Source organism: Pezoporus wallicus, unplaced genomic scaffold (assembly GCF_028554395.1).
Source record: "Pezoporus wallicus isolate ANWC-B61680 ecotype Strahan unplaced genomic scaffold, APGP_CSIRO_Pwel_v1 contig_8042, whole genome shotgun sequence".
Lineage (NCBI taxonomy): Eukaryota > Metazoa > Chordata > Aves > Psittaciformes > Psittacidae > Pezoporus > Pezoporus wallicus.
This window is the reverse complement of record NW_026639380.1, coordinates 2,250,514-2,278,128: the sequence shown is the minus strand read 5'-3', so window position 1 is coordinate 2,278,128 and position 27,615 is coordinate 2,250,514. Positions and strand designations below refer to the sequence as shown.

Below are 27,615 nucleotides of genomic sequence, written 5' to 3'. Positions count from 1 at the left end.
TTCCCAGGAAAGGTAAGACAGGTTTCCCCACAGTGCTTTCTTGTAGGCACATCCTTATTTATGTGCATACACTTGAGGTGGGCTCCCTTTGGGTCCTGTGATGTTGATCACAAGGACCCTCGTGTCTAATAAACTTCACATGCATTTTGTTTGCCAACCTTGTCCACCACTTCCTCACTTGATTTTTGCTAATCTTTCCCTTAGTTTAAAGCAAAGATGCTTTTCCCCCATTTTCTCAGAAATAACAAAATAATTAAATTGCTATGTCTGGAAAAAATTTGAAAAGTGGATTTTCAACTAAAACATACTATTTGAGAAAGTTTTTCAATTTTAGTAATTTAAAATGGAATTACTGGATAAAGATTTAAATAAAATGATGCAGTTTGAAAATAGTATTATTTAAAATAGCTTTTGAAGATATACAAATAATCTAGTTCTTAGCGATTTTGATGGGCATGCAGAAAGGAAGAGAAACAAATACTAAAACCATGGTTTTTGTGTCTGTGCACTTCTGTATGCCAGCATGCACAGCTCTGTAGGTTCATTTAAAAAAATATTCTTTTTTTGTTGATTCACTTTATTATGATTTGAATTCAGCATGAAGCCATTACCTTATTTTCTTCCTTCTTCCATTTATGAACTGTTCTCAGTCATGTGCACAAAAGACACAATATATGTAGCATGTCCTCTGTCATGCATCATCCTATCAGAGGCACTAAATGGTTATCAGGGTTCTCAGAAGCAAACAGTCCCACCCCACCAGCCTTTTCACAGTGAAGTCTTGAAGATACCAAGGATGAGGAAGCATGACCTAAATGTAAACAATGTGTTGAAAATAGTATACCATTGTTTATGCATCTTTAAAAACTGCAACTGAGGTTCTTTCAGTGGCAGTGAATGCTGTGCTTTTCTCCTAGTGTAGCTAACGTAGAACTCAGTTAATTTTAAGTCTCCCATGTGCTGCAGAAACATGAGTACCCTTTAATTTTATTTAGCTGAAGTTGTGTCTCACAGCTAATTTATGTATAAATTTCTTCCTTTGTTTTAAGCCTTTTGCCTAATGTGACTTCATTTGATGTCTTTACTTAATGTGTCATCTAGTCCAATCCTCCTGCTGTGAACATCTTTCATAAGATCAAAGCCCTGCCTATGTCTTTCACATCTGTCTTCTCTCTATTTGGTTATTTTGATTCTGCTTTTTTCAATCTAGATGTTAACCCCTTTTCTGCATAGACCCCATTCCATAGCTTCATTTATTCTTTTCCTCCCTTCACTTTTTCTCCACTGTATCTTCTCTAGCCGTAAATGATAATTCTTTCTGTCTTCTCTATTGTCAGAAAAGGGAATGCTACTGTTGATTTATCTCTAACAGTTAAATTAAGAAATCTGGATAAGCTGAACCTTTTAAGTGCTGTTAGGGTTGTAGCCAATGTAACAGAACTACTGCGAATGTTTCGAATCTATAAGCCTTGCTGTATGTCTGAAGTTCTGAAGTAAATTTCACATTAAACACCTATTATTTATATTAATTTGAATTTTTGTGCTGGAGTCAGCACTCTGACAATTCCTGAGGTGACATCAGGTGAGAATTAGTGAAGCTGAGAATTAATTATTGCTTTACATATGTGCTTGGCAAAGATGCAAGAGAAGATGCAGCAGAAGCAGCTTGGTACTGTTTCAGAGCAGGAGCCCTTATGGTGCTGTGCTGTCCCAGTTGCCTCCATGCAAACTGCAGAGGGACTGAGCACCCATCCTGGTGCTGAACCAAGTTTCAGGGCAATGCCAGAAAGCCCTCAGCCCTGTGTTAATGGGTTTCTATCTGTTGGCACCTCATTTAACTTTTTAAAGTTGGCACTGAGACTCTCAAAGGACATGCAATGTGCTGCATTCAAGTTCTTGGTTAGAAATTACATTTTAATGATCTGTTTTAGAATATTTAATCATTGTAATGACTTGGACCCTAGAATGAAGTCTAGATTCTGAGATTAACAAATGTTATTTTTGTTAGCTCCTTGGTAGTGTTAACTCATTTCACTATGAAGGCTCTTGAACATATCCTATTTAATTCTTTCCAGTTGCTTGTTACAACTTCTTCAGGTGCTTTAGAATACACAGTGGGGATGCTCTGACAGGGTACTAAGCCTAACTGACATAACAAAGAAAAGGAAGTAAAGCATACTATCACTGCCTCCCTTTCGGGATAAGGTGCAAATTGATGTCCTCTTTATTTCTAATGAACCGTCTGTGTCTGGACGTTTCTTGGATGTATTTTGTTTGGAAAGTACAGTTAAATGTGTTAAGTGATTACTGCATGAATTCATAAGTATAACTTAGAATATAGAATGGTAAGCAAATAGTTTGATAAAAAGTCTAAAATCAGTATTTCAACATTATTTTCAAGCAACCCCTTTTGCATCAAAGTTTATAAGGTTGTTTTTTTTCATAATATAAAATTTTAAAAATCCCACTTATATGCATCTGTGTGCATATGTACATATATATGTGTACCTGTATTGTATAAAAATACTGGGATAAATATCTACTCTGCAAAAGTGGGGCTACAATTTGGTGGATGACATACAAACTCTTAAATTTAATTTCTAGAACTTGATAAATAGCTCAGCTTTTCATAGGAAAAGAGGAGATACGCTGTGACAGTCATAAAACAATTAATATTTAGAAGCCCAGTGCTGAGAGGTACGAGGATTTATTCCCAAAATATCAAAGGACATGCCTGTGCTGACTACAGTGGGCTTTAATTCATGCCTCTGAGAAAAGATAAGGTAGAAAAAAAATGTCATGACTCTGCAGATTACTGAAATGGAAAGAAACTGCAGCTTGTGGAAAATGTGAGTGTTTTAATTTTATGTAGCGTTACAGCGCTCCAACACATCATAAGTATTTAGAAAGCTGTTTTATTAATGGTGGTTTTCTTAGTTTTGTCTTGGATTTCTCAGGCAAAGGAGGTTACAGTGACTTGCCACAGGTCAGTTGGTGGCAAATTGGAGAAGAAAACCAAGAATTTCCAAGTCCTAGTCAAGTGATTCCTCTGCTAAATGGAGCTTGCTCTGTTGAAATGTCAGAGGAATCATACCACCCTTGGTGTGTTCAGGTATTTTACTTTTCTCCCACCTTGTTTGAAACAATTCATCAGAACCGGGACCGGTATTATTTAATATATTCATCAATGATTTAGATGAGGGAATTGAGTGTACTATCAGCAAGTTTGCTGATGACACTAAGCTGGGAGGAGTGGCTGATACGCCAGAAGGCTGTGCTGCCATCCAGCGAGACCTGGATAGGCTGGAGAGTTGGGCAGGGAGTAACTTGATGAAATATAACAAGGGAAAGTGTAGAGTCCTGCATCTGGGCAGGAACAACCCCAGGTTCCAGTATAGGTTGGGGAATGACCTGTTAGAGAGCAGTGTAGGGGAGAGGGACCTGGGGGTCCTAGTGGACGACAGGATGACCATGAGCCAACACTGTGCCCTTGTGGCTAAGAAGGCCAACGGCATCCTGGGCTGTATTAGAAGGGCGGTGGTTAGTAGGTCGAGAGAGGTCCTCCTTCCCCTCTACTCTGCCCTGGTGAGACCGCATCTGGAGTATTGTGTCCAGTTCTGGGCCCCTCAGTTCAAGAAGGACAGGGAGCTGCTGGAGAGAGTCCAGCGCAGGGCAACTAAGATGATTAAGGGAGTGGAGCATCTCCCTTATGAGGAAAGACTGAGGGAGCTGGGTCTCTATAGTTTGGAGAAGAGGAGACTGAGGGGTGACCTTATCAGTGTCTATAAATATATAAAGGGGGAGTGTCACGAGGACGGAGCCAGGCTCTACTCAGTGGCAAACAATGATAGGACAAGGGGTAATGGGTACAAACTGGAACACAAGAGGTTCCACTTAAACTTGAGAAGAAACTTCTTCTCAGTGAGGGTGACGGAACACTGGAACAGGCTGCCCAGGGAGGTTGTGGAGTCTCCTTCCCTGGAGACATTCAAAACCCGCCTGGACGCATTCCTGTGTAACATTATCTAGGTGTTCCTGCTCCGGCAGGGGGATTGGACTAGATGATCTTTCGAGGTCCCTTCCAATCTCTAACATACTGTGATACTGTGATACTGTGAACAGAGTTATAGTTTACTGTATTTGTACATGTCATCTGCAGCTTCTTAATTTTGCCTGGGTAAAGAATAGTTGTATAATCACTCTTTTCAGATGAAATTATGAATATGTGTTTCTTGCTTGGAAGGGGTAGATGCCTCCAGATTACTTCTATGTATTGTATTTTATCTTATTAGTGTAGATGTCTCTTGCAGGCTAATCCCTCTGTATAGGGACATATGTTTTCTTGAGCACCCTATTTCTTGTAGCAATTATTAATCTCTAATATATTTGGAGTGTGAAATGGGTCCTACCAAGTGCTCCCTAGCACAGATACAGGACTATGTGAAGTGGTGCATTGGTTGTTAGACCCTGTTATTTTTCAATCCTTTGAGCTGGTAAGACAGAGAAACTGGTGATGGAAAAACTGCTCTTCAAAAGGAGTTGGGATTTTTTGAGTGAGAAGTGTCTTTATTACAATCAAGCTTCTCTGTTATGAGAGTAAGTTCCTACGAAACTTGTGATCCACGGTTTCTAAGACCTACATTCACGCTACCAGTTTGATCCAACTGGATCAAGTACAGAGATTATAACTCTTCCAACTCTTCAAATTAACCAAGACCACATCAACTGAGAGATTTGAGATTGAGCTGTCTTGTCCAGATTTATGGCTGGAATAAAGGTGCATATGGCATCCAGACTTCCATTATAGAATCATAGAATCATAGAATAGTTAGGGTTGGAAAGGACCTTAAGATCATCTAGTTCCACCCCCCCTGCCACAGGCAGGGACACCTCACATTATGCATTGTGTCATATATTCTGCTCGCTGTAACTAATACCTAGACTGATTCTGGCCTTCTGGTAAAATAAAATTTGGCTGAAACACACCATTAACTTCTCAATTAATTCTTTCATGCGGCATTTTGCCTAATTTTTTCCAGAGTAAAAAAATAATTGCACAAATTAATTGGTGGCCCGTAAATCCATTTTCAGTTTTTGGTTTTAAATGACAGTGCTTCTGATTTGAATATTGTTCTGTTCTCATTGTGTACATGTGTATGTGAATACCAAAACTGATTTATGGGGAAAGAATATTTCCTTTCCAGATTGTGTATCAGATAGGTTAAACAAATGGCTTACAGGCATCATTCACAATTTTCAGAGTGCACATATTTCAAATCTGTTAGTGACTGCTGTTCTACTTGCTTTTGTGGCACAAACATGATTTGACAATAAAGACACAGGATATTTCTAATGAAAAGGGATTTGACTGCAAACGAAAATAAAATGTAAATACAGTAAATGTCAAACTAAGACTAAATTGGACAAGTACAGAACATTCAGACCTGATTTGCTTTAAAGTGTCTTAATCATCAGAATTCAAAAGCTACTGTTTTGATGGCAAGATAGCCTTTTTTAATGAAATTACTTGCTTTATCTCTAAGGAAATTATAGTTGGATATACTGTAGAAATCTAACATGAATTCATTTAATTTTTTTTTTTTTTATAACAGAGAAAAATTATATGAGAGTTAGTTTTTAATTTCATTAATTCCTTCAGAATAAGTCCTGTGAAGTGCTAGAGACAATGTAATTGCTACATGCAATTGAAAAGAAGTATCACAAAATGCGTTCTACTTTTGCTAATTATACTGCAACCAGCCAAAATATAAACTAGGAAATGTTACATTGGAATGGGTTCCTATTTTACAAAGTACTGGAACGTACACACTCTTCTTTGTGTCACCCACTGTCTTTTGACGTATCAGTCCACTGTTTTTTAATGTGAATTAGGTATTTAGTTACTTTCATTTTCAGGCTTAGAGTTTACCAACTGTTTTAAGTGCTTTGATGAATAAGGCCTTATTGAAATTGATCCTGTACCAATGCATGGTAGCGGTTCATTGAGAAAATAGAGCAATGCTGAGTGGGAGTGAGAAAAAGCTAGGTCCTTTTTTAATGGAGAATGACAGGGCTTCTGGACATCTGGTAATGACAGGGCAAAAACCAGTGCAGAAATTACCGGAATATATTGAATTTTTCTTCTCCACTTGTTGGTGAAACACTGGAACAGGTTGCATAGAGAGGTGGTAGATGCCCTATCCCTGAACGCATTTAAGTCAGGTTGGACCAGGCTCTGAGCAATCTGATCTAGTTTAAGATGTCCCTGCTTAATGCAGAGGGGTTGGACTAGATCATCTTCGGAGGTCCCTTCCAACCCAAACTATTCTATGATTCAGTGATATTAGTGTTCCTCTTTGCCATTTCATTGTGAATGTAAAAGTAATCCTCTGCTTTGGTCAGCATCCACATCAGCTGTTATAAACAGGCTCATTTTCTAATTTCATATTCCATTTTCATATAATTGTTTACCCTGAAATGTTATTTCTGTCAATGTAATTTTAAACATTTCTTGTAACTACTTCTCCCCTCTTCAGCATTTGAAGAATAATGGTGGTGAATATTTTTGAAAAGGTCTCCTTGCTTGGCAATATCTGCTCCTAGAGTGATCTGCTGCTGTGATGTTGCTTTGTAATGTTTGGGATCATCTGACAAGTGAGAAAAAGAGATTCCAACCAGGAAAATTTAGATTGAAAACCGTTAGCAACCAATGCTGTAAGAAAGCTGTTCTAATTTAGAAAACATCTGTTTTTGTGGACTTAGAATTAAACAAAAATACTTTGCAGTAAATGCAAGTATTCTCCTGAGGAATGTCACTTGTTTTTTAGGCACATGAATATATCATAATTCTGCTCTATCCTGTATCTCATTTTTTTGTTAGTATTTTTTATGAAGGCAAAATGCACTTTCACTATTTTATCTGAGTTAGATATGTATAAGTATTTGTTTTGCATCTCCTACAAAAATGTGTGCTTGTGTTTTCTGTACACTGAGCAGTGTACCAGAATATGTTCTGGGTTGTTTCGGGACTTTTTTTGTTTCAGCTGAGTTTTGACATTTTGCTTTTGTACCTTCTTGGAAAAAGATCCAAACCTTTCCAGCATTTTTATAATGTTGTTTTGAAAAGTGCATTTGAGATGTCAGAAGTCAGGTTTCCAGTTGAGCTTGCCTGTTTGAGAAATATACTGGAGACTCTTTTTTATGTCAGGACCAGCATATCACAAGCTTCAGTATAACTCAGGAAGCATCTTAGCTTTGAAAGACCATATTTTAAAAATATGAATTTTGCCTAAGAAACATTATTTCTATCACTGGGAGCACAGCTTAGAAGCTGAAGTTATGGCCAGACAAATTAATAAATATTATTTATAGGTTTAGTTACTTAAAAAAATTTATTCTGAATGAAGTATTCTTACAGAAATCCCTCTATTAATATAAATTATTTTGCCAAGACTTCTTTCATCAAGCTGTTTCCTTACCAAGTCCCTACAGTGATGCTTCCTTTTCCTCTGTCATTCTAACCAGCGTTTCACACCTGTGATGAAAATAATAATTTTACTGAAAAGCAGAGATCCAATTTCCAAAATTATCATTGACTTCTTTTGTTTTGAAATTTCACTGACTGGATGTGGTTTTTAACTCCTTTGGATAAGCTTTCTCTGGTTTTGTTGTGCAACACTAGTGTTCAGGGCTTCAGAATGTTGTATTTCTAGTTAGTTCTAATTAATAATTTCTAAGAAAAACATATAAATAAATGAAAATACTTTTTCTAGCTGGAATTTAACCATGAAACCCATTCATTCAAAGTGGTAAATTCTGCATGAGTGCATAGATTTTTATCTTTTCAATGTCTGATTGTGACATTTCCTAAATACAGAGAATGCTTCTTGTCTTGGAAAGGCCAGAGTAAAAATAAACTATGAAGTATTAATAGTATAAAACAATTTTAAAGAATATTTAAATTATTTTTCAAGTGGTTAATTTAAAGGATTCAACCTTTGTCTTTACTTAATAAGTTTTTTTGTTGTTTAAAATTTCATGAAGGCCAGGGATCTGGAATTGCCACCTACCCAATTTCTGGTATAATTAACACAGCATTTTCTGTAACCTTTTCTTGATTCCAAAGCTGCATCAGTGCGATATATTCCCCCAAAGTTACATGATTTTTTCTGTAATACCAATTGAATAGCTTTTACAAACTACTTCAAGTCTGCTGTTCACTGTCCAGACATATAGCATTAATACGCATGCAGCAAACTGGATTTATGTCCTATATATTTAGATGTAGGACTCTTAGGTGAGGCAAAAAAATAGTCTATTTTGAAAACAATGGAACTAATAGCCCATGCTATGTTATGGCTTTGTTGACATAGTTCTGGCATGCTGAATTCTTCAAAAACTTTACTGACAGAAGCAAACATGGGCTATTTTTCTGAATTAAAATAGAGCAGTGCTTAATTTTTGGTGCAATACAGTATTAATTAAATGCTTTCAATTCAACTTATCCAAAGAAGGCACAGTAAGAAATGGAACATTACTGGGAGATCTACAGTTTACCCAGTGTATGAGGCAGAGAAAAAGGTCATATTATGTGATATCTTGGTACATCAAACCACTAGTTGAACATTAGCAGTCCAAGGGAGAAAAAAGAATAACTTATTGACCTAAATCACTATCTACAGAATGCACTATATGGTATCTTCAAGATTTTTCCATTTAATGTTAGACAGTTTTATGTGATGGGAATTAACCTTTATCCCTATATCCATTCTATATCTAGGGATCACTGACAGTTGTAGCTTCCAAACAAGCCACATGATTACATAAATATGCTTTTTAGTTATCCATCTTCCATGAAGTGTTAAAAAGAGGTCAACTAAGTTCTATTTCAGTAGACTATTTATATTTTTCAGAATTTTTAATTCTGAAACTGTATATCTTCCTCACATACTCTCTCTTCCAAGTAAAACCTTGTAAGGTAACTTTGTAGAAAATTCTTTGCTGTGCAGTAGTTATCAATATCTGAGCTGCTAATAACTTTAACTGATTTTGCATATTCTGTGTGATTTCAGTAAACTTTACATGAAGATTACACTTTTCGCCTTTGAGAGAACATATTTAGGAAGGGATTTATTTTCATCAACTTTACTATTAGATAGCTCAGCTCTACTGAAATGTGGATACTGCTTCTTTTAGAGTAGACTAGCTGCATCTCTGTTACTGCATGCTCATTCATTGTCCCTTGAACTCTCTGCTTCCCCAGGTATTGATATCCAGAATCTGGTATAAGTGCTCAAAAAGGGCAAGGCACAAGAATTAAAAGCAGAAAAGAGCTACTTGTATTATTCATATTAAACTACAAGCGCTTTTAAAATTAAATGCTGGGTTTGTTGATTAATCATTTTTGATGCGTCAGTAGTACAAGAATATGCTTAAAATTATCATTCCAAAAAGCACAGTTCTAAATGAGCAAAGTGTGCAGAATCTAATGTATTAATGCAAGTTCAGTGGTGAACATGTAGTGTTGATAGCAGGGACAAGCACAGTGGGACTGTTCATCTAATTAGAAAAGAATCAGGTCTCAATAATAATTGCATGGAACTGAAATTGTTTTTCAAATAAATTCAAACTAACCTAAATTATTCTTAACAAATGACAAAAGCTTGCCCTGCACCTATTTAATGTTAGCAAAAGCTGATAATATGTATAATGCCAACCTTGTTTTATAACCAATTTGGAACATTACTTATTTGATCTATCTGACACAGTACAGATAAATAGGGCCAATAAATTTGGTTCTTAATTAGAAATTCAGAAATTAAGAACTACAAATGCAGATATAAAAATGATGGCAGACACTGCTTCAATACAGAGTTTTGTTCTACATGTGAAGCCAAAACACCTTTGCTTTCCACAAGTATTCTCTCTGAGGAGAGAGAATTAACTATTTGATCACATCGGTGGCTTCCTTCTGCAAAAGGAAAGGAACATGAGACAGGTGTGTCAGCATCATAGGTATATGTAGTAAATGAGACTCTTCAAACTATTTCCATTGCATCCATTTAATACGACTGGAAACTTTTGTGTTGATTTGATGTTTAATTTTATCGTGTCAAATAATTTAGCAAATAGAGGTTGTGAAAATAGGAGATTGGTTGTCCTTGTATTCTTTAGTTATTCTCTAATTTAGTGTTCATCAGAGAGTACTTAGGGCAGTTCCTTGTATTGGTAGACCAGAGAACAATATTGCCTGACAGCATTTTTATTTTAGCAAGCTCAGATAGTTTATGCATGACTGTCATTAACAGTTTGTTTAATCTTGCATGTTTTAAGCCATTTTTCAGCATTGTACTTTAGTCAAAAATCTAAATTTGATTTTCTGGACTTATGAATGTTTTAAACTTCTTTTTTTTTTTCTTCTTCATCCCAACTAAGAATAAAGAGTTGAACTAACCATATTCTTTATTAAATGGAAAATGCTAAAATCTTTGATACAGAGATGTCAAACCATCTCATTTTTACACACTTGATTTAGAAAGAGTTGTCAGCACTCCTGACCTGAGATGATTTGCTTTAGTTTGTGAGCAACACTGACATATTTTATCTGGCAATCAGTTTGCCTGTATCTCTGCTTGTCAGTGCAGCCTCCCAGGATTTAGAGTTCCTGTATTTTGTGCTCTTTTCTTCTCTGTGATACAGATTAACTAGCTGAACAAAGCCCCCTGGTTCACTGAGTTGGGCAGCTCCCAGGTGGCATTATAATGATTCAATTAAAGAAAGATGTTGCTGTGATTGTTGGCATGTGTAGTCCTGGCAAAGAGCAGCTCACATGGGAAGGGAGAGAGTCAGAGGCTTCTAAAGTGTAAATCTGATGGGGCAGTTTAGCCATTCATGTAAATGTACAGATCTTTTGCCTCAATGAACCACATCAAAATACTTTCTTACAAATTGTCTGCATCGTGCAATTACAGGCTTTTTAGCTGATGGAGGTCTCAACAGAAAATTTGTAGTATAATTGGCAGCATGAGACAGAGCATTTGTCATACAGTGGAGTTTCAAGAGAGGAGTGCTATTGAAAGGATGAGCAGTTACAGGTAATTCATTTTCAGTATAATGCTAACAAAATGAGACTATATTCTGTGTAGTTAGCAAGTGTTGGAAAATGGAAAAAAATTGCCATTACCTTGAAAACAAGCAGTGCAACTTGTTGCTTCATGTGTGTCTCTGTAAGGGGGTTGGGTAACAAAGGCCTCCTGCAACTGCTGGCCAACCACACTGGTGAACTTGGACTTGGTAATGTGTTTGACTAGGGAGGGGAAAAATTGCCTAGGGAAACTTGGTGCATAGTGTAAGAAATTATTACATATTGTAACTTGGTGTACTTTTTTAACAAGTTTGGATGAGGTTTGTAGTTACTTCCACTGCATTATTACACCCCTGCCTTTGGGTAAAATGATGAAATATTTTAGCAAAATCACCAAAGCTGTAGTGTGGGTGGACCCCAGTATACTCAACAGCAATTCCCTGTTCTGAGGTACCATAACTGAGTACAAAATTGTGGCTAGTTTCATTCAAGTATTCCTTGATATAGATTTAATTCCCTGTCATTGAAATTTGTTTTAGTAATAGAAACTGAATTGAGATACCTGTAAATGTGTAGGTAGGTCAAGGCTTCAAGCATTAAAATGCATGTCTTGAACTTTAGTTAGTTCCAGACCATTGCTTTCCTTTTTTTAGTCTTGGAATCCTTGTATCTAGTGACCATCTTTATGTGGAGTTGATTTAGCCTTGCTTTTAAGGGCAGAAAAGACTCTTGTACTGCACTGACAAACTTTCTGAGCTTTTGACCTTTGTCATCTTTGAGTTAATTAAAAACCCTACTTCTTAAGAATCAGTGATGCTGAATTATGGTGCAAGGGGATAATTTTTGCAAGATGTGTGGATGATTAGCAATGAAATTCATATTTAGATTTAGAAATGGAAAGTTCAGGGTCTTCCCAAACCACATGGAGTGAAATCTAAGTAACCATAAAAATTCTGCTTCTAGGAGTTGTATTCTTTTCATGTAGCTGTAAGTAGCTAAAGGATACTAGTCCTGGTTTCTTGTCAAGACTTCCACGGTCAGTAATTGAGAAAGACAGATACCTTTAGATAGTAACTGATGATTAAAGATAGAAGGGGTTAATTTTACCTTATATGGCAGAAACCTCTTATGGTCGTATCAAAGAAGAGAAGCCTACTAATAAGCCTAGTCCTTCAGTGGACTTCTAGCAATACACAGTATTGAGAGCCATCACCTTCACTTCCCATTTGATAACGTTTAGTCTCTCTTCTCCAAGGCCAGATACTCTGTGGGCTTGTTAGTTCTGTATGGGTTCTGCCCCTGAGCTAAGTTATGCTTGTCTCCATGCCTAGTTCCCAGTGTGTTTGGAGCAGAGTCGGTGGTCATTATTCAATGGCTCCTGTGTCCTGTAACCTTTCTATTACAGGATATTGCTATCTTCCTTTTTGCTTCATGTAAGGTGCATTGTCACTGTTGTCAGAGTCAGTCTTTGAAACAGATTTCAAAGAGTCCTTATGTGTCAGGCTGAAGACTGCAAATTATCTTTCACATGGAGATGAGTGAAATTTTAAATATTAATACTATAAGCTTGGTCTGAGGTGCCTATGCATCAGAAGATTAGTGAGTTTTTGTCCCAGTTAGAATTGTCTCACTGGTAAACAAACAGCACATTTTTTAGGGTATATGTCTATTTAGAAATGCTCCTGTAGAATCTGTGCTTCACTGTGAACTTCCTTCTAGCTACCCCTTTCCCTGTTAATTGTGCATAATGATAACTGAGAATCTAACAGATACACTTCTACAACTTCCTTTTCTCAAGCACATTGAGCTTCATTGGAAGAGTGATCAGGAGGCAGCTTTTTGTGTATTTGTTTTCTCTGAGTTCTTTGAGAAGGTTTAGGGCTAAAAAACATCCCATTGGATATTGGCATGACCCAAGATAGTCAGGTTTAGGTAAATAAGCCCATAAAAACAGAACTGTGAAAGCCTAATTCTGAGGTGAAGTGGAGGAGTTTATGTTTCACGTTTGAGCATCGGGTCAGGTGACTCAGAAGCAAACAGTGATACATCAGCAAGGAAAATTATTATATTGAGCAGCAGTTTGTGTTCCCCAGATTAGAATTCTTGAGCAAAATTAGATTAAGATTTTCTTTTTTTATTCTAATCAAACTGTTCTGCTCTTTCCATTGTCTTAGGTCATTGTTGATGAATGATAGACAAGTGCCTTGAGTGCTGCTTCCCAAATATAGTTGTGATGTTTTTCAGTGGACAAGATTATACGTTTGCTGAATTTAAATCAGCTAAAACAGAAATAGGGACTACATGTATTGAAAGTTAAGCTGTACACCTGCATATGTTGAGTTAGATGGTTTTGAATCTTTAATTGATGTGTTTGATTGTTGTTTTTTTTTTTTAATTTGCCCTTCATTTCATTGAGTTCTTACATTTAAGATAACCACAGAACACACCTTTTGGATTTGTGCTCAAAAAGGGACAAGACAAAGAAGGATTTTGTAGCCTAGCAGATAACATACAGAATCCCAGGGCAATGGTATCTTATCAGGAGTCTTCTGTTGTGTTTTGTATGTTGTATCGGAGCATCCCCTCTCGTTTATGCAGTTATCTTTGCACACGGAACTAACCAGGCAGTTCACAATGAAGCTGTCTGGAGTGGGAGCTGCCTTTTGCACAGGTGTTTGCACCTGACATGGAACAATAATCTGAGCTAAATGGCCAAGGGAAGGTGTGCTTTTGAAGTGCAGACATCCTAGACCTTGCTTTGCTAGTCAAAGCCAGAGAACTTCCTCAAAGATACAGCTCCAATCAGAGTAATGTTTTATACAGCTTAGATTAAATCTTGTTCATGAAGCAAGTTTAGGAAAGCATATGTGCATGTCAGTTAACAATATATTCCATATACCCTTGAAGGACTGATTACTGACAATGCTAGGAATGCTAGGTATTAAACGTTTGCACTCTTGTGTGATCCTGAGAAAGAGGTAACTGCATATCATTACCTGCAATGTCATGTTCCAGGACTGTGTCCTACCTTTCTAGTAGTCCTTATTATAATGCAAAAATACCTTTATCACATTGCCTTATGTATTGCCTTCCAAATTTTGTTCCAGTGTAACACACATTATTATGCACTCTGCAGTTCTAGCAGTATTTCATAAGCTTACATTGCATGCATGGAATTTATCATTAAATTTACTTCTGTTTATTTTCATAGAAGACCATGCATCTATGGTTATAATTTACTTCCTTGTTTAAAGCAAAGATATTCACCTAAATTTGAGTGACTTCTAATTCATTTAAGGGCTCAGTAAGACAGTTTACCAACTGAATTTAGAAGGGGTTGGAACAAGCCTCCCTTTATTGTATGGATAACAAATGTAGGGGCAGATTCCATTTCATAGCATTTTGTCTACTTGCCAATTTCTTCAGAATAATATTAATGGCCCTTTCTATTTAAATTATTGAATTCCGTATCAGATGAAACTCATTACAATGAATGGTGGTGTTTTGGTTTTTTTTTTGTGACATTTGTACATTCCCTAATTCTGAGCAATAGACTCGGTCTTCCATATCCTGTTAACAATATCTACATCTTGTGTGTACTTTGTATTTTGGACTATGCCACTGGATTTTTGTTCCTAGTGTTGTTAATGTGTGATCCATAAGTGTATGCAGCATTCAAACCTCCAGATACTCTCTGTATAAACCTGTTTTTCATGAGCAGTCGAACTAATTGATCTTGGTTTCACATTTTTATACCCACTCTGTTACCTACAAATATCTTACACTTCTGGCTCTGCTGTCTCCAGGGATGAAAAGTTGCTTCATGTATTTTTTTTCCTCTTCTCAAAAGAAATAAACCTAATGTTTGGTCTGAACTTAAAAGCTCTATTTTTATTTTGAACAGACTTTTTGAGAACTGTATCAGTCCCCTAGAAGGATGCATGAGTCTATTTTGCTTTTATATGTGGTACAATACCAGTAAGACAATCAAAACACATTCTATATCCAGCAGTGTTTTTTAACTACTTCTTTTAATTACTTTAACTAAATCTCTCTGTTCTCATTTGGTATTTCTTTTTCAAGAGACTTTGAGTACATACAATTTTTTAATGTTGTCCAAGAATAAAGTACTTGCAGGTTTTTTAGCCTGTTCAATAAAAATATAAAATATTAACTATAAGTTTTAAAAAAAATACTTGTCATTCTGAGAGACTGATCTAGGATTTCTTGGAGAATTTATTTTAGGAAATAATTCTGGATTTCTTTATTCTTTCTCTCTTTTACCTATGTTCAGATGGAAGACGTCATAGCCCGCATGCAAGATGAGAAAAATGGGATTCCTATTCGTACAGTCAAAAGTTTTCTTTCCAAGATTCCCAGTGTCTTTTCTGGTAAGAGTAAAAGCATATTTCATGTATTTAAGTTTCCACACTACCTTATGTAAGGGAATGCTCAAATGGAAAATCCTTTTAACTGAGTCTTATGGGGAATTCAGAGTCATCTGTTCTGGAGGAGACATTGCTGGAAAGCTTTAATTATAGGAATCTTTGATGTTTCTCGTACATTGGAATGGGCTTACACAGGGATGGTTTTGTCCTATAAATGAAGTGAAGGGAATACTTAATTTACTACCAAAAGTAAGTTATCTGAAGATGGCAATATTTTTATTTCAGAGTTTCTGCATTTCAGATCTTGAAATGCAAGATCTGATTTTAGCCTCTTTAGCAGCCTATGAGGTTAGCGTACAGGCCAGTATATGAAGATAAGAATTGCCATAGCCGCAGCAAAAAAGGAAAACCATCGCTGCACTCTGCAACTGATACTGAATTGGGACTGTAGAAATTAATTCAGACATTTAAGTGGCTGCTTGTACCCAAGAAGCTAAGGCTGAGATGTCTGTGGTGATCTGCAAGACAGCTATAAACATCAGTAGCATCATATGTACCAAAACCAGAATAATATATCTATTCACTTATTTACATGTTTTTATATCATTGTCTGTGTTTTTATATGTGGATATGTCTCTTTGTGGTACCAATGAGTATGGAGTTCCTCTGAAATAGATGCCATTGCTAAGCCTACTTTTTTCTGTACTCTGTTAACAGTTGCAATTTTTGTAGTAGAAAAGGTAATCCTTGCCTAGAAAATATTTACAGAAGTTTGTCCTATACAGAACAGCAAGAAGAATTTTATACTTTAATTTTAAACCCTTGGAATGTTTTTGCTAATGAATAATTCTGGCACAAAAAAGGAAAGAGTTTTACAGATGAACAAAATGTCTTTATGATTTTAGAAACTACTTGAATACAAACTAGTCTCTGAAGAGTAGACTTATTTCCCATAAGTTTGTACAGCATGGTATCCTATTAAATGATCCGTATTAATTGCTGTTCTCTGCCTTACCTTGTGTGCTATGTATTTTAAATTAGATAGATTATGGTTATTTGTATAGCAGGAGACACTATTTGTAAATTTATTTTTTTCTTTACAGGAATGGACATCATACTTTTTTAAGGTTGTTTTAGAATATATATACAGTAGTGCACAGAAGTCACTGATACGACTTCTGGATTGAGGCATTAACTCTATCAACTGCAGTGGGAAAGAAAAAGCATAGGAGATTTGGGGGTTTCTTTCCCTTTGCAGATTTTCTCACTCAAATACCCGGGCAGTAATTCTTTCTACACATGACTAAGAAACACACTGGAACAGCAAAACTGTCATTTGAGTTCAATTAATCTACTTTCCTGTCTCTGTCCTGGATGGATCTGTACTCTTAAAAACTTCATGTTGAGAGTAGCAGCATTCCTTTAAAGTGCTAGAAGTGTGTATGTAGCAAATAAATCTCATCTAGAACTTAAAACTATTGACTACTAGGAAACATGAGAATATTATTGTCTAAGGATCATGATGATAATAATGAAAATGTATATAATAACAACTTACAGTACTGTTATTACCAACAAAAGCATCAATATGAAAATGATCAAATCAAGAGGAGATGCTCTCCAGTTAAAATATATATATATGTATGTCTATATGCTCATATATATCTATATATCTATATGTATAGATATATCTTTATATATCTGTGTGTCTATTCAAAAACCATATATTATACCCAGTCATCTATTCAGGACTATGTCCCATAAAACCTGGAACTTTGCAATTGTTTGTTTGTGTGCAAAATGGGTAGATCTGCCACAATTAAGTCATGTTCCTGCAAGGACTTAGAAAGACCTGGAAGAGTCCTTTACACAACATGTAAAACATAACATGTAAAAATTAAGGATGTCCATAAATTGTCTGTAGTAAAAAGGTTTTATGGGCCAACATTTTCATTACGTTGTTATAAAAGCAAGAGAGGTATCTTTGTTTATTTTTGTTTCATAGTGTTACTTCTAAAACAGCAAGTGAAAAACTAGTTGAAAGAGCAGTCACTTTTCAATGCAGAATTACTGACACTGTCTATTTAAGGATGTCTACATAAGCAAAATCATCTTGGGAAATGGTACCTGAATTTAACCTTTTAGTAAAATGTGGCACTTGTAACAAATAGAATGATGTGACTGTATTATCTTGTTTATGGAGTCATTCCTTATATATTTTTACAAGTAAAATATCCACACAGAGAAACATTTCAAATGCATAGAATTCTCTATAGGCTGTACATTGGTGCACTTCAGAAAAAAAAAAAATAAATAATTGCTAAGATTATTTCACCTTGTGAAATTTTGGAAAAACTGATGAGTTATTTTGCTATTTCTTATATTAATAGAAAGCAAGAAAGTTTCTGATGTTGATATTTATACATTCATTTTTGTGAGAAGGCTGCTTGAATTAAAATACCATTTTTGTTCACTTGCTTTTTTGAAATCTTTCAAAAGCAAGTCATTTAGTTGTCTTTACCTGATTAAAATATGCTTAACATGAGTTTGCAGGCTACTTGATGATAAGGAATGCAAACCCATAGATGTGTGCTAATTGCTGTTCATATTTTTATCCACATTTAGGTGTGTATTACATTGACTTTATGCAGCAAATTTATCTGTAGTGTAAATTCTCTAGAGATGATGAATGGCAGACCAATTTGGATGATAGCATTCCAGTCACCTACAAGCAGGAGGTGGAATGGATTGTGAGAAAGAACCCCAGTCCTTGACTGAGCTCCAATATATTGCATATGTCAAGATAAAAATCTCTGAAAACAAGACGGCAAAACCAGAGATGTTTGTACCTATCCTGGTTCTTTACCTCATTCCTTAATGCCGAGAGATTTTTCCTAATTGTTTAGCATTAATGATGTTAATGATACTCAGTCGAGTTATTTTGATAAAGAATCTATACAAAATCATACTTCTTTTAATGCAAATAACTATGGCAGACATTTAATGCAAATAACTATGGCAGACAACTTAGTATGTTACAAAGTCTTTATCAGAAATTATGGGGCTTATTATATATAGAAATAAACAATTATTGGAGGGGGAAGAATTCATCCTTGTCCATCCAGGTGGGATTCAACATAAAAGAATCAGTGGAAGTAAAGCTTCAGTAGCTGACTACTCTTACTTGCGCTGCCTGTAGACCTGCAACCTATTGTACTCATCAGTGAATATCTGTGGTGTATTTTAGTATGTCATGACAAGCAAGAATAAATATCAAACACCTCAGAATGGGCTTGATGAGCTAATGGTTTCATTGCATTCAAAGCTTATTTTGCACTAAGATCTGCATCATTCATTGATGCAGAACAGATATTTAGTCTCCATGCCCAGTGTGTTTGGATTTATCTTTTTTTTTGAGCTACACATGGCTTTTACAGCATTATTCTATACTGACTCATCCTGAAACTAGCTCACTGCCTTCTGGGGCCTGTGTAGCACTGTACTGTATCCCTATTACAATTTCAGCCAAAAATGGGTTTTGTGAAAGACCTTAGCCTTTACATAGTCTCACTGAATTACCTCATCCAGCTAGGGCTTCTGAGGGTAAGTACAATTAGGCTTTTGAGCAGAGAGGATGTGCTGTAGCAGATGGTCTGTAGTGATGGTTCACCTCAAGCTGAGTCACCCACGATCTTACTTGCAAGTAGGCTTAGACTGAGTGCAACAAATAGATGAATTTGCATACATAGCTTTGCAGAAAACAGACTAATATACTTATGTGCCCTAGTACACTAATGACTGAAACCAGATATGCTAGATTATATTTTAGATCTTACACTGGGCACTGTTAATGGAAATTCTGCTGGAAACCGTAGCATTGCTTTAGTCTTGACTGTTTAAGTGTGTAAGCAATGCTATGGTGCAAACCATTATTGTTTGAGTAAGAGCTTCCTGTCTTCGAAAATGGAATAATCTTTTTATTATGAAAAATGCAGTTTGCTTTTGGTCATTCACATTATAATCTTGAATGTGAAAATCACATCAGAGTTTGTGCTTTAAAAATTCCATAGTTCTAGAAGCGTGTCCTCTAGCAGAGTCTGAACTATCTCTGAACTGAATGTCAGGTGAACTGAAAGTTTCTTGAAGGAGGGATTGAGTCAGTTTTCTCAGTAGCTTTAAGCATAATTACACATCTGGGCTTCTAAAGCTCGGCTTGACATGTAGTTTCCCATGTGGATCTTGGGAAATTTGACTTTGTTTTAATTTTCCCTGTTTATGGATCTGAGTCACTTTCTATGGCTGCTGCAGATGACCACAGTCATGGACACTAAATTTTCGGAAGGCACAAGTTTAAAATAGTGGTCAATGGCTGACTAGACTACAGTAATGCAGTACTTCCTGCGTGCTTGCCATGTAGTCACAGTAATGTTATTCATCAGCTATGTATTATTGTGGCTTCAGTTTGAAACTTTAAAGGCTCCAAGGAAAAAAATAGGCAGAAGAGTTTGCTCTTTCTATGTGATTATGTGTTTTGATGAACAAAAGAAGGGCTTGCTGTTGTCTCCATGGTTTTAAAATGCTTTGGAGGAATGAAGAAGATAGTTTATATAGACATCTTGCCAGTCAATTGAATGAAGGTTGTCACAGGCATTCTTTACTAACACTGATTAGCACATTAGGAATAAAAAGATAGCAATTTGCCTCGAACATGGTTCAGCATTAGGCCTGGAAATGGATAAAAAAAAAACTTGCTTGAAATGATGAATGTAGGGAGTCTGACATATGAATCATAGGGATTAGAAGGAGCTCTAAAATATCATTTTTATTTTTACTAAGGAGAGACAGCAAGTAAATGCCAAAGTTTTGCTGTTCACTTTCAAGCATAAAGAAGCATTCAGGGTTTACAGATAAAGGACAGCAATAGCCAAGGGTTTGCTTTGGGGGTCTTTGTGGGGTGGGCAAGTGGTTTGGTCAGTATTAGTACTGAAAGCTTCATGACGTAATAATAACGTGGATATTTCATTAAGAGAGACGTAGTGACATAGTGGTGTCTTATGGTCATTACAGGCTATCAGGACTTTATAGGACTTTAAAGTGTATGCTGCTTGGGTATAATTGGTGATAAATAAAATCTGTGGAGAGTGTGCCAACTGAGTGGTGTGTAAGCATGAATGAGAGATGCTGGTGTTTTTATTGAAGGAGTGAGGAGAACTATAAAAATGTAAGCTCAATTAAAGAATACATGCATAGATGGAATAAAAAATATGTAAGGAAAGCATGTTCATACTAGTTGTTGCTGGCTGTTTCTGATGTGTGGCTCAGTAGTTTTGGAAATAGTCACAGCTTAAACCAACAAATATAGGAGGAGATCAGTAGAAAGGTGGGTTTTAACATCTTATAGTTAAAAAGGAAGGGAAAGGATTCGTTTACCCTTCCCAGGAAAACATAATCCGTGTAGTCATTAGAATTTTTCTCCTAGATGTGAAGCTGATATTGTACCTTTTCCATATAGACATCGTATTTTCACAATTTTTAGACAGATTATTGCTATTGTATGCCATTTTTATTCATTGTTTTTTTCTCATCTCCCAAAATGCTTATTTCTCTTCTACCTGGGAAATTAAGGTAATGAGATGTTGCACTTTGACTAGCAAATGTATTCTCATAATCATTAGTTACCAGTCTTTATTTGAGCACTAGTAGTACTATGCTTAGTAAAAATAGAGAATTTATGTGTTCAAACATTAAAAAATTTCTGCTGAAAAGCAGACAGTATCCTGGTGAGATGTAATGAGAAACCCCAGAGGAAAGCAGTGTCATCTCACGCACAAATCACGGGTGGGTGAACCTAAGGAATGATTCACAGGAGCTACCTGCACAGTATTGCTTGTTATATAGATGTAGGCAGAAAAAAAATAAGGAGCAGTAAAATGGGAATTGGATGACTCAAGGGACTAATAACAAGATCGAGAGCATTTCTTCTGTCATTGGTTTTGCTCTTTCCCAGCTGAGTAATGAGTTGTTAGCATCTGATGACTTTTCAGTGCTGCTATCTAAAATACAAGATAAAAGAGAAAGCTCTACTGCTTGGATTGACAGAAGAGCGCACAAAGGCAAAACACCTCAATCATCCAGTACCTTTGAAGCAAAGTAATTTTGTCTTATAGGTAAATACAAGGATTTGGGAATTTCCATTTTTGATACCTTTACCAGACTAAATTAACTATGCGTGAGAAGCTGGGTTTCCCATCTCCCAGGCTTCTACTTTTATGGACCCTATTTTTTTTAATTTTTCCCTTCAGCGTCTTCCAACGACAGGTTCCTACTTTCTTCTTCTCATCATTCCTTCATCTCCCTTTTCTTGCATTCTCCTAGAGGTATAATTTAATAGTGGAATCATTGCCGGTTTCTTTACACCAAATCAGACTCTTGCTGTTTGCAAACAGTATTAAAATTGTGGACTCATGGCCTCAGGGAGGTTCCAGTCTTAGTAAAATGCTCTGCTGAAGAGATCTCTGTCATTACACGAAGGACAGAAGCTGGCTTATTCCCTATCCTGTGCCTATTCTGAAGGGCAAATATGAGCAGGAACTTGCCATTTTTAGTTTTACTTTTCAAAGCATAACTTTTGAGAATGAAAAGTTAATAATCCTCTATCCCCAAATGAATAGTCGGTTTGAAGTTAAAACACCAATCTCTCTTGTGTGTTGTCTCCATTCATCACTTTGTCAGAGTGACTGATTTGCATTCAGATGTTAATGGTCTTTTGGGAGCAGATATTTTTAAAGAGGAGGCTGGTTCTCTTGTTTACTGAGATCATGTTCATGATTTTTAGAGTTATGGGTAGAAGAGATTGAGTAAGTGGTGCCATAAGGTTGGACATACAGACATTTCAACATAGTGAGGTAATTAACTGATTAATGAGTGGTGTTTTGTGTGCTTCAGAATATCAGAAAAAGTGTATTTTTGAGCGCTGTCTGCATACCTTCACCTCCTGTTTCTGTTTGTTTGCCTGTCTGCTTTGGCTGCATCACTGATATTGTAACTTGGCCAGGGAAGGGTGCTCTTAAGCTGCTTAAAACTTCACAGAACTTTTGTATGTTATGGAAAATCACCTTAGTGACAAGTGTTGCAGTTGTGAAGCTCAGAATGGCCATGTGACAAGCTGTGGTGGGCTGGGATCAAGTAAGAGCTGAATACTCTTATTTGAAATGAAAAGTGAATGAAAGAAATTAAGAAAAGTTTCCAATAACTTTAATGCTCCAAGATGATCATGCTCTCCAGTTTCATTTTAAGGCATGTGTTAACATCAGACCTTTAATAAATCACTGTCAGAATTAAAAGCTTTTCAAAATGTGAAAGCATTTTCATTAGCTATTTTGAACAGAACAAATTCTTAATTAAAAGTTGCTGCTTCCTCCTGCCCAAACAACCACAAAAAAATGTATTTATATATTTACCTTTCAATTCTGTGGTGATTGCATTGGGAACATTAGTAAAAAGCAGAAAATATAGTGAAGAAAGTCTGAGGCAATTTTGCAAAATTGTTCTAGGAAACTGAAATATATGAAAACCCATTGAAAAGTCTTTTAAAGTAATCTGTGTGTAAAGCAGTCATCATAAATGTCAGTTCTCCTAAAATCAGTAGCTATGAAAAGCTTATTTTCACAGACATTTGCAAAAGAAATAGGAGTCATGCATTGATGGGCAAAATATCTTAATAATTGTTCTCTTGTTGTGAGATAGGAGATTGCTGGGAATACTCATCTTATTTGTTGTTCGTCCACACAAAGTGCACAGTTTGAATTAGATGATCTCCTTTTTTCTCAAACGCTGTGTAAGGCCTTACAACTCAGCATGTTTCCAGAGAAATAGCTGGGGTGTTTGTTCATCATAGATACAGATTTGTTCCTAGCTTTTCCTACTATGTTATTCTGTCATGAAAATACTTTCCTCTATTTTCCACAACGCCTTCTTCATAGCCAACCTGCATGTAAGATTTTGCCAATTTTTTTAGTGGAATGGGGTTGCACCTTTCAAGCATGAGTACTTCTAAGAGGAGTACAGGAAAACCTACTGCCTCCACTGTGGCCAAAAATTTACCTACTTTGCCACCCTTGACACCCAGCCTCTGGACATGTAACATTCATGGAAAGGGTGGGGTGAAAAGGGAGCCCTGAATCAGGCTCACATTAACCTGAAATTAGCAGGAATTCTGCAGTCTATCACAGGTTCCGGTTAGGTAGTTTGCCATTTTTTCTGGCATAACACCAAGTAATTATTTTATTTTGTTATGCTAATTTTATCTCAGCAACGAGTAGTACTTGCAGAAAGCAGAGACAATAATCTGCTTCAACACCCAGATACACAAACATGCCATGCGTATTTATGCCATATAAATTTTCCTATGGAGGCAATGCATAATATATCAGCTTAAAAAAATATTTTAAGCTGATATAAGCAGCCTCTGTAATAGTGATTAATAACATAGGCTCACTGAAATCTGTTGTGTGCATAGAGCCTTGTGGGAAGACAAGACTGGAATATGTCTAAGAGTGACTGTACAGAAATATGTCCAGGGGTTCTATGAAAATTATTTTCCTTCCTGGCTATCTCTTGGAAATGTCTTGGAAAGACATAGTGTTCAAGTTGCATAGCAATGATTAGAGCCATGAAATAAAGATCAGTGAGAATTATCCAGGCATCTGTATTTTAAGTAATTGTTTTGATTAAGAGGCAAAGTATACTACTTGACTCCATCCATTATGAGGTACTTCTCTGACAAAGAGCTGTTTGTTTAAATCACATTGGAGTTTTTCAAGGAGGCACACAGAAGAGAAGCATTTTCTGAGGGGAAAGAGTTGCTACTGTGTTCACAGTCACTGATTCTGATTTCTGAGATTGGAGGGAAATCCACTGCTCATATTAAGAATGCAGAGAGGAAGGGTATAGCTGAACACAAATGAAGTCCTTGTTGAGTATTAGTGGGGGTCTTACTAAAACTTGAAATCTGTTTTCAAAGTATGCTTGATAAATAGTCTCTGGAAACTATCCCAGAAAAGAACATCCGCTTAAAGATGAAAAGAAAAGAAACTTCTAAGGTCAGAACCCTTGCGTCCAAAAAGTATTCATTGTGTTGCCAACACCTTTGCAACAGTACATAGATTAAGTATCATTTTGAATGACTGAAATGTAATCCTAAAGCTAGGAATGTGTGTTAGTAGGTTTGGGTCTTGAGCATATGGTCAATTAGAATTGAACAAAGTAGTTACAGAGAATATCTGTGTGCGAGGATGTAGTTAGGCAGGTATTTATAATTGCTTTATAGCGACAATAGATATTAATACAATTGCATTGTGAAGTATGTGTTAAAAATATTCAGCTTTTTAATTTGTGCAGCATTGTATACTGTTGTCTGGTGGCACAGTGATTGACTGGTGATTATTTATTATATGTGTATAGGAAGCAATACAGACATATGGTAAGTATTGCTGGTACAGATACAAATAATACCTTCTTTAAAGGAATCTGTTAGGTGTAATACAATGTAAACATATACATTCGCTTTCTTTTAAAGATGTTAAAAATGCATCTGGAATGGTAGTTCCCCTATTTCTCTTAAATGACGTCTAACATAGAATTTATGAACCTAATTTCTTTCTGCTTCAGTTTTACCACTTTAGTACATGAAATTCTATCTTAGAATCATAGACCCATAGAATAGTTAGGGTTGGAAAGGACCTTAAGATCATCAAGTTCCAACCCCCCTGCCATGGGCAGGGACACCTCACACTAAACCATCTCACCCAAGGCTTCGTCCAACCTGGCCTTGAACACTGCCAGGGATGGAGCATTCACAACCTCCCTGGGCAACTCGTTCCAGTGCCTCACCACCCTAACAGGAAAGAATTTCCTCCTTGTATCCAATCTAAACTTCCCCTGTTTAAGTTTTAACCCATTACCCCTTGTCCTGTCACTACTACTACTATCTTATTGTCTTTAAATCTACTGTTTTAAACTGTTTTGAAATATTTAAATGAACAGCATGCAAAGAGAAAGATTTCAATTGGCCATTTTTACAGCCAGATAAATATAGCTGGCCAGCAGTTAAAATAATCACACCAATTAAATAATTTCCTGGAGACTGTGCCCCTTAAGGAAGAAATCAAGTTAGCAGGATTTACAAGATGATTTGTGATTTAGCTCCTAATTCTATTGGTTCCACCTATGAGGAAAAAGACTGTCATTGTAGTTGCATCAGAAGACTGCAGACTTGTCTCTGCAACGGGACAGCAAGGAATAAATTCTGATAATTGTAACTGTTCGTATTTCTGTTGCTGCTGAAATTATCCACAGACTAGTTTTGCATGGTGCTATTATCAAACAGTGGATGTACACTTTATGATAACAAATGTCACCATAAAAGCAGGATTTTACGTGTTAGTAGGATGTCATTTCATGACACACACACCCCCCCCCCCCCAAGTAAGCTGCACTCAGTGTAGCTGGTTTCTAGTAAACTAGGATCTAATATGCATCTGGATTGTCTGGAACTTTTTACCTGAACAGTTGCCTGGTATGGGCCTATCTGAGTGTTTGTTTGAGCTTGGGCATGTTTAGTGAAGTGAATGATCATGACACAGCCTGAACAGTCCTGTGTGGTGTATCTGGATGTATGAGATTTCTATTTGTTAGGGATTCCAGGTATTTGTGATGGTAAGAGAAGCAAAATAGTAAGATCTGAGTTTTCATTGCTTGGTTCTTACTGCATACTGGCAGTCTGAAAAACAACAAAAAAAATGATTAAGGAATTTTGCTTTTTCTACAGTTGGCAAGACATCCCAGGCCACGAGAATTTGAAATAGTTAAAACATTTTTCTCCTGACTTAGGACAAGAAGCTAAATTCTCAGCTTTCAATGTGCCAAAACTGAAAGGTTTTAATTAAAAAATAAAAATTAAAAAAATTCCAGAGCAGAATGAAAAAATGGAAAGTTTATTTTTAGAAAACATTGGAAATGGGACATTTAAGACTTTTAAAAAGTTTTAGCTTCAACAGATAGGTTTTCCAAAAATCCCATCAATTTGACATTGAAAAAGTCATAATGAAGTTCTAATATGATTTCCTGCCAGCTGTGTCCTCAAAAAAGTAAGATAAGTTTAAATTAGAAAGTAACTCACCCAGGAAATAAAGGTAGTTCCACTCCTCTTACTGTGATTGATTATCACTGTGCAAATAAATGGACCATAGATATGAATTCATTTTCACAGATTATCAAGTAATTGAATAATTGGAACAAAACAATTTGTTAACAGGAATTAAGAGCACTCAAATGTGTGATGAATGTTACTTATTCCACTGCAAGGATTTGGCAGAGCCTATTATAGGATGCTCCTGAGCTTCACAATAAAGGCCAGAAGTTTAAAAATCTGCATTCCAGTCTTTGCAGTTGGAGAATGAGCCTGGATGTTACAAAACAAGCATGTAAGCCTACAGGGCTTCCTTTGTTTTCCAGGATCCCCGCCCCACAGACTAAGCAGTCCCTGAGGCCAGAGGATATTGGCAGCTTTGAAGGCACAAAGCCCAGTGTTCCTGCTGTGCACCTTGCCATTTCACTTCCACACAGCATCTTTTTGTGCTACATGCTGCTTCCCTCCCTGCACTGCTCCACAGAGTAAGGGTGTAGACCACAGCAGGAAATGGGCAGAGCTCTTGTAGCAGATGCCAGGTAGTCAGGAGGTGCAGGCTGATAACTTTGATGTCTGAAGAACAGAGCAGAAACCCAAGACTCTCCAGGAATCCAGGTAGAAGGCACAAATAAATTACTTACGAGGTCCTCCTTTGTCTTAGACATTGCCAAGCCTTGGGTAGTGGAGTCAAACTAATTGGAAAGCATTGAGAATAAAAAAATAAAAAAAGGGAGGAAAAGGAAATTATTCTTAAGCTACCCATATGCACATTTTGTGGGTTAATATTTTTTATTGTACGGCCTGGTAGTGCTTCGATGTAGGAGCAGGCAAGTGGGACTGATGGGTGTTTGGTGAATGTTTCACTGTTAGAATAATGTAATGTCTCTGAAGGGTTTGAGTTATGGCTGAGAATTTGGTTCCACTGTATTATTATATGGAAAGCCCCAGACATGAGG

The 27,615-nt window shown here is 36.4% G+C and overlaps 1 protein-coding gene across 7 annotated transcripts in view; it reads left to right on the top strand.

Annotated features, from left to right (window-relative positions):
• The window catches only part of RGS7 (regulator of G protein signaling 7), a 251,969-nt gene that overhangs the window by 87,873 nt on the left and 136,481 nt on the right, over positions 1 to 27,615 (top strand). For all 7 annotated transcript variants that reach the window (XR_008972805.1, XR_008972804.1, XM_057414557.1 and 4 more), the window contains exon 3: positions 15,378 to 15,474. Coding sequence is in view for 5 of the 7 variants with exons in the window: in XM_057414557.1 (XP_057270540.1) it covers positions 15,378 to 15,474 (97 nt within the window). In the remaining 2 variants the exon portion in view is untranslated. The remainder of the gene's footprint in view (positions 1 to 15,377; positions 15,475 to 27,615) is intronic.